The 8,433-nt window shown below is 41.8% G+C and overlaps 1 protein-coding gene across 1 annotated transcript; it reads right to left on the bottom strand.

Moving 5' to 3' along the window:
• Nucleotides 1-5,448: 5,448 nt before the first annotated feature.
• Nucleotides 5,449-6,399, bottom strand: LOC105048499 (21 kDa protein). The gene has a single exon (XM_010927815.4). It carries the CDS (start codon nucleotides 6,345-6,347, stop codon nucleotides 5,772-5,774), a length of 576 nt encoding a protein of 191 aa, XP_010926117.1. The 5' UTR covers nucleotides 6,348-6,399; the 3' UTR covers nucleotides 5,449-5,771.
• Nucleotides 6,400-8,433: the final 2,034 nt, after the last annotated feature.

Below are 8,433 nucleotides of genomic sequence, written 5' to 3'. Positions count from 1 at the left end.
TTCTCTCAATACATGCCTTTGACAGAGCAGGATATGAGGGCAGATGGGGTAGAGGATCTATAACTATCAATAAAGGGGTATTAACTTTATTGAGAGGTAAATTAAGTGGCACCCTTTACTACCTGGATGGCAGTATAGTTGTTGGTCAGGCATCAGCAGTACAATCTTCTCTTGAGCAGTTGATACATTTATGGCACCAGAGATTAGGACACATTTCAGACAGAGGTCTATAGGAGTTGAGCAGACGTGGTCTGCTGAGTGGTCAGAAGATTGGTGCACTTAGATTCTGTGAGCACTGCATATTTGAAAAACAACATAGAGTCAGCTTCACTACAGGCGTGCATAGGACAACTGGTATATTAGACTATATTCATTCTAACCTATGGGGACCTGCCTCAATTACATCCAAGGGTGGATCAAGATATATACTTACTTTCATTGATGATTACTCCCGAAAAGTTTGGATATACACCATTAAAAATAAGAGTGATGTATTTGAAACATTCAAAAGATGGAAGTCTATGGTCGAGAGGCAAACTGAAAGGAAGGTGAAAACTTTTCGGACTGATAATGGTTTAGAATTTTGTTCTACAGAATTTGATGACTTTTGCAAATCAGAAGGCATTATTAGACATAGAACAACAGTGGGTACACCTCAACAGAATGGTGTGGCAGAACGCATGAACTGGACACTACTAGAGAGAGTCAGATATATGCTATCTAGTTCAGAATTAAGTAGAGATTTTTGGGCAGAGGCCGCTCACACAGCCTGCTATATTATAAACCGATCTCCAGCATCAGCATTAAGCATGAAGACTCCGGAAGAGATGTGGACAGGAAGACCTGCAGACTATTCAATACTCAGAATCTTTGGGTGTCCAGCTTATGCATATGTAAGAGACGGAAAGTTGAACCCCCGGGCTAAAAAGTGCATATTTATTGGATATGCATATGAGGTAAAGGGCTATAGATTATGGTGCATAGAACCTGGATCTCAAGGATTTCTAGTCAGCAGGGATGTGATATTTCATGAGACAGCCACTGCTTCAAGACAGCTACAGCCTAATTCTTCTCAAAGTGATCAGGATCGGGGTCAGCAGGATAGGACTGTTGTAGATATTGATCAGATTGTTAAATTACAACAGCAGCAGTCAAGTGAAGATACTTACTATGAACAACAACAACAGACAGATGCACAGATTCAGACTCAGGAGGAGGTGACATTACAAGATCAGGATCAGATTGATAGTATTGCCACTCGAAGACCTAGACGTCAGATCAGAGCACCTCAAAGGTATGGTTTTGAGGATTCTGCTTGTGCTGAGTTAGTCTATTATGCTCTGAGTGTTGCAGACACCATTGGTAATGAGCCGACCACATATCAGGAGGCTATTAGTAGTTCACAGGCTGATAAATGGACCATGGCTATGGTTGAAGAACTTCAGTCTCTAGAAAAGAATCAGACTTGGGAGTTAGTTAAATTACCAAAAGGTGAGAAGGCAATTGGCTGCAAATGGATCTTCAAAAGGAAAGAAGGAGCCACTCCTCAAGATTTTAGATATAAGGCCAGGTTGGTAGCAAAGGGATATAGTCAACGGGAGGGTATTGATTACAAGGAGGTATTTTCTCCTGTAGTCAAACACTCTTCTATCCGTGTGTTACTTGCTTTTGTTGTTTCTCAAAATCTGAAGCTGGAACAATTAAATGTTAAGACAGCTTTTTTTCACGGTGATTTAGAGGAACAGATCTATATGCAACAACCACCTGGATTTGAGGTTCCAAATAAAGAAGATCATGTATGCTTACTCAAGAGATCATTATATGGTCTCAAGCAGTCTCCAAGATAGTGGTACCGTAAATTTGACAGATTTATGATCGACCATGGATACAGTAGATCTCCATATGACAGTTGTGTGTATCACCAGCAGCTTTCAGATGGGTCCTTTTGTTATTTGTTATTATATGTGGATGATATGTTAATTGCAGCCAAAGACATGTCAATCATCTAGAAACTGAAAGTCGAGCTCAGTACTGCATTTGATATGAAGGACCTTGGACCGGCAAAGAAGATACTTGGGATGGAGATTATTCGTGACAGGCAGTCAGGTAGATTTTTTCTTACTCAACATAGTTATATTGAAAAAGTCTTGGACAGATTTGGTATGTCTACAGTTAAGCCTGTTACTATCCCCTTTGCTAGTCATTTTAGACTTTCTGCCAGAGACTCTCCTCAGACTGAGGATAAGGAGAGATATATGTCTAGAGTACCATATGCGAGCGCAGTTGACAGCATCATGTACGCGATAGTTTGCACTCGACCTGATATTTCACAGGCAGTAAGCGTAGTAAGCAGATACATGGATAAGCCTGGAAAGGCTCACTGGTCAGCGGTGAAATGGATACTTAGATATCTGAAAGGCACTTCTAAATTGGGATTGATATTCACTGCACAGAGTAATTGCATAGTTACAGGATTTTGTGATTCAGATTATGCTTGTGACTTGAACAGGAGAAAATCTTTGACCGGATATGTGTTTACTCTTTCTGGATGTACAGTCAGTTGGAAGGCTACTTTGCAGTCTACAGTTGCTTTATCTACCACTGAAGCAGAATATATGACATTGACAGGGGCAGCAAAGGAAGCTATTTGGCTAAAAGGGTTGGTACAGGATTTGGGACTCGAACAGGATTGTTTAGACATTCATTGTGACAGTCAGAGTGCTTTGCACCTTGCTAGAGACCAGATGTATCACGAACAAACAAAATATGTAGATGTCAGGTATCACTTCATCAGAGATCTGGTAGAGAAAGGTGATATCAGACTTCAGAAAATATACACTGTCCATAATCCAGCTGATATGTTCACTAAACCAATCCCTGCAATTAAGTTCAGGAATTTCCTGAACTTGATTGGTATAAGCATTTGGTAATGCCCTGCGGGGCTTGTGGTGAAGAGGAGGTTATAAAAGTTTTTTATCCACATTTGATATAAAAGGTACAATATTTGTCGCAAGGAGGAGGATTATTATATATTTATATTGCTCCAAAATTACTCTTTCCTTGTTTATCTCCCGTGACAGTTTGGAATTCTAATTCGGGTGAATCTCTATTTTGAGGAGTTTGTTTTTTTCTTTAAATAGGAGGCCGCGGCATCCTTCTTTGATGTGCGGGATCGAGTGTGCGGAGGAGGTTCCAGGATTTCTTGTGCGATTTGGCTTTCTCCCGCTGGTGTTCCTGTGCGGGCCTGCTCTCTGGTTTTCTCCTGCTTGTGCTCTTGTGCGGGTCTGCTCTCTGATTTTCTTCTGCTTGTGCTCTTGTGCGGGTTTGCTCTCTGGTTTTCTCCCGCTTGTGCTCTTGTGCGGATTTGCTCTCTGGCTTTCTCCCGCTTGTGCTCTTGTGCGGGTTGCTTCCTGACTTTCTCTCGTTGGTGTTTTGTTGGTGGTCTACCTGTCTTCTTCCTTCTCGATTTCACGGATGCCCTGTGCTGCTTCGGTTGGTAAGGAGGTATTCATCTTGATTTTTTGCCGAGGATTGAGAAAGGTATCTTCACTTCAAGTATTATTTTACCTTGATCTATTGCCGAGGCTGAGATTGGTAGATCCGATTGGATCTTGGTTGCCTTCTATTCGATACTCTGTTGCCTTCTTGTTGGTTTCGGATAAAGGTATTTTATACCTCATATTGTACCTATTTTTCGGGACGGATTTATAGTGGATTGCTCCTCCTCCCCGTGGATGTAGGCCTCTTGTGCCGAACCACGTAAATCTTGGTTTCTTTGTCTTTGTTTATTTATGCCTGCAATGTGTTTGGTGAATTGTCTCAAAGAGATTAGATTTTAGATCAAAAGCCTAGGTCGATCCAATCCGGTGCGCGTGAACTCAACATGTTAAAAGAATAAAGAAGAAATATCTACGGCATTTATACTATTGTCGTTGACAAAAGAATGGATTTAATTGTATCTCCTTCTCAACAAAATAGATTTGTGAAAATATTTTATATTTAAGTCCCCTCCTCGATCCACAAAATCTGGGCCTTTTGCCTCCAAAGAGTTTCTCAGAGAAGTAGATTTCTATGATAAGCTCTTAGGAGAGCGAGAAGGCTCATATCCTGCATGGCAAAGCCACCAGATAGGGATTCAAGGATTTGCAAATTATAAATTTGATCATTAAGAGATTAGCTATACTTAAAAATATTTTCTACTCTGCTTTTCTAGATTTCAAGAGCAATTCTGATATTATGTAGAAGTTTTGAGAGCTTAACTGGAGGGAATGATTATCAAAGCGTAAGACCAGACTTGAGAGACAATATCTGCGAGGCCATCACTGTAGAGCTAAAATTAAAGAGAATAAGACCTCTTTTAGATTCATTAGTTGATGATAGGAAAAGGGGACAATGGTCTGAAGCAAATTGAGCAAGATGAGCAACAATAGATTTTGAGAAGAGATCTAACCAAAGATTGAAGACAAAGGGCTGTATCAAGATGCTCCCAAACTCTGGCCATATCCAATCTATTATTACATTAGCTATATTGAGGTCTTTGAAATCCCAAATCAACGAGGCCAATACTTTGAATAAAATGTTGAAATTTTTTTATATCCATATCTCTGCAAAAAATTTTGCCCCTTTTTCTATTATTTGTATTAATGATGCAATTGAAATCCTTTATTAATAAGTGCTGATAACTGGGGCTTTATATCTAACAAACTAGCATCTTCATTTCCGGAAGAGATACAGCATCCGAGGAGATTACATTGCAATCATGCAGCAGTAACATTCTCTTTTTGGGAATAGCAACATGCAATCATGCAATCATACTATTGTTAATATGGTGACAATAGTAATCGGTGGCACTGGGCAATTATATGGCACTGACGATACATTTTTATAAGGGATATTATCAAATTCTATTGCATTTTTAGGAGCGCAACTTTTCTCACATATAGTGAAAAAAAAAAAAAAAAAAAATGGAAACTCCTTAGAGTAAGCTAGCAAATTGGCTGCACAAATCATCTTCCTTTTAGATGTTTGCAAACTTGAGGCAATCGAGCAGGATTCCAATTGTTTCAAAATAAGAGGTGCCATGAAGGATGCCAAATTTGACGCACCCTGACTTTGCTACCACGCCAAGGTTAACGTATCCATTCTCCAAAGGACAGTTCCATATATACCGATCTGCTCGTAACCTTACTCGATTTTCCACGCCAAAGCAGCAAGAGTGCAGCGCGTTATGGTTCAACCATCCCATCATGAGTCAAACCAATCCTTCACCGTGCATTACGACAGCACTTTCTTACCACATAACGGTGTTTGAGGTATTTTGGGGAATAACTGAAAACTGCATTGCATTCCCAGAAAACAACAAACAGAAAAAAAAAAAAAAATTGCTGTCATGCATCCATGTCGGGCATCTCTCTAGCTACGTCCGCGAAAGTTTCACATTGCATGGGATTCTTCAAATCCGAGAGAATATATATTTGCATCTCAAACGAGAAACCAACTACTTTTCACTTCCCACACAACTTCAACTATAAATTAACCATCATAAAAGACCACTACGGACAACTACTCTTTTATCCTCCTCCTATAAGACTATAACCATATATAAATACATAAATATTCTACCAAAAAAAACCACATATATACATAAATATATTAAAATGCGTAACTAGTTATAAACGGACCTAAAGTTACCCCTGGCTAACTGAATAACATATTAACTTAGATGAACGAATTAACTAGGATCCATTCAGATCTAATTCAACGGAAGGGGATCAGTGGGTGGCGACGAGGTTGTTGACGAGGGCGAGGGCGTTGCTGGTGAAGTGCTTGACCCGGCGAACCCTGCGGCAGACCTCCGCCTTGATGGGCCAGGGCCCCACCCGCTCGAAGCCGTCGGTGCAGGTCTCCTCGTTCGTCAGGGCGGCGCTCATCCACGTCTGGGCGTTCGACACCCGCCACGCCACCTCCGGCCCGACCGCCGCCCCCAGCCCCGCCAGCTCCGCTGCCGTCCGCTGCGCCTGGTCCGCCGCGTCCCCCAGCGCCTCCGCGCAGTCCGACAGCGCCGCCGCCTTCCGGCCAGACGCCCCGTGCCGGAGCAGCTCCACCCGGCTGGCGACGCCGCTGATGCGGCCGAGGGTCAGGTTGGTGGCCAGCTGGGCCACCTGCACCGGGCTCCCCTGCACCAGGCTCGCGTAGCCGGCCATGGAGTTGAAGCAGAGCCGCGGGTAACGCGTGGCCTCGCAGCACCTCCGGATGAACTCCGTCGAGTTCCCTTCTTCGCAGGACGCCGGCGCCGCCGCCACGGCGGCGAGGGAGACGAGGAAAAATGCGAGCTTTTTTGCGGCCATTTTTGGTTCTCGGAGCGGATTGGGGGATTTGGAGATTGGGCTGGGCGGTGGTCCGGTGGAGCAGTTTAAATACGGGTGTCCGGAGCATCATAAATTACAGTTTTGCCCAGCTATTGTAGATAAAATTACGAGAATGTCATCCAGTGTAGGGCTCGGAAGTTCAATTATAAGGATTGGCTTTATTTTTAGAGGGCATGTGGGGTGCAGGGCCACATATAAGAAAACGGTTGGGATTCTGGAGGCTTCCGTCACGGGTGCAGCGATTGGACGGTCCGGATTTGTACGAATGGGGACGGTGTCGGCTGATGGAGCTCGTGGGTCCCGGCCTTCGTCGAACGTCCTCCATGGTCCGTCGGAACACGCTAAAGAAAAAGAGTGTGAGAATCTGATTGGTACGGATTTCAGGGGACTCGCGTGGGGATTTGCGACGCACGCGCGCGGGCGTGGGGAGAGTATGGCGAGGAGATGACGGCGGAGTGGCGGTAGATTGCCCTTGCCACGCGGCGAGCGATGCGTACGTGGGAGACTAAAGTTGACGTGCGCGACCATTTTAACCCCCCGTGGGGGACAAAAATTGCTGCCGGTGCTCCACTCCACCTCTCTCACCTTGAGCATGCAAAACCGAGAACAAGAACAAGATTGTGGTTGCAGCCCAATTCTTCACTTTAACCTTCTCTGTCACACATCAATAACTCTAAGATTCAAAAAATACTCTTTAATATATTTGATCTGATGCATTATGCACTACTCGTATGTTGTGGTTTTCAAATTCAAAGTCCATAATAAGCTTTCCACCGAGAGAGAAAAAACATGGCAGTCTAGTTGCGTAAATTGTGCCAAATAAAATTTTTGCAAGACATGAGATTTGTTGACCTTTGTGATCATTTTCCATCTCTTCTATATAATATAAGCTTATTTTCAGGTTGAAATGATGTGTTACCACTCTTTATAAATCTAATTCTCATGCTTTGGACCAATTCAGTATAACTGCTTTCATGTTAAAAAATATCTATTAATATTAGAAAATGTATAGCTAATGTTAAGATATCACCATTTCGGTTCTTCAGTAGACAGCAAGGGCAGCAGTTCACCGTGACAGAGGAAGATAAAGAGCGGATGGTGTGACATGAAAGCAATTGATCATCTGGGTTGGAACTTGCTGAGAACGTACTAATTTATTTAATTTATAGATGCCAAACACTAAACCTTCTAGGTCTATAAAAATTGGCAAGTTACCGGTAACAACTTTTTTTTGGTGAAGGGTAACGACTTCCTTATAGGATTTGTAGGTTACGAGTAGAGTGATATCTAATTTCCAAAGAGGTGGGGTAAGAAGCATAGAATATAGAGTAGACGTAATAATGATGTCTGTTGACTTAAATAATCAAATTCATTGCTCCGTTGGTACATATAGCAGTGTCAGTTCTTGGTGTTAAACTGGGAATTTGATGAAGGGCTTTTCACGGTTGCATTGTTTGGCACACTATCTTTTCAGCCTTATTGTCACAAACCATCCAGTGTCATCACCTCCATCGCTTGTGTCGTTGCTTGCACGTCCCAGACCCCCGTTCCCCATTAAACTAGAAAAAGGTCGGGAAGAAACTAAAATGAGACGAGAAATATATTTCCAAATGAATCGTGACATATATATATATATATATATATATATATATATATATATAGAAACAGATTTGGATAAGATCAATCGAATTTATACTTAAATCCGGTCAGATCAAAATTAGATAATAGGGGTCCTACATCAATGATCCAAGCCATTGATTGTGATCTACTATCTTAAAACTTTTTGCACACCAAAAATCATAAGATTTGAAGATCTCTGGCCTATGCATTAAGTAATCATAAAATATATTTAATTTAATTTTATTTAAGCTGTTTATTTTTTGACTATTTGATGCATTCGCTAGAGGTCTCTAGATCATATAATTTTTTGTGTACAAATAGTTTTGAGATAATAAATTAAATTTAACGATTTAGATCATTGATGTAGAATTTCTATTATAGATTCTGATCTGATAAGATCTGAGTTCAAATCCGATCAATCTGACTCTAACATGGCTCTCTCTCT

Source organism: Elaeis guineensis, chromosome 7 (genome assembly GCF_000442705.2).
Source record: "Elaeis guineensis isolate ETL-2024a chromosome 7, EG11, whole genome shotgun sequence".
Lineage (NCBI taxonomy): Eukaryota > Viridiplantae > Streptophyta > Magnoliopsida > Arecales > Arecaceae > Elaeis > Elaeis guineensis.
This window is presented reverse-complemented; position numbering and strand designations above follow the sequence as displayed.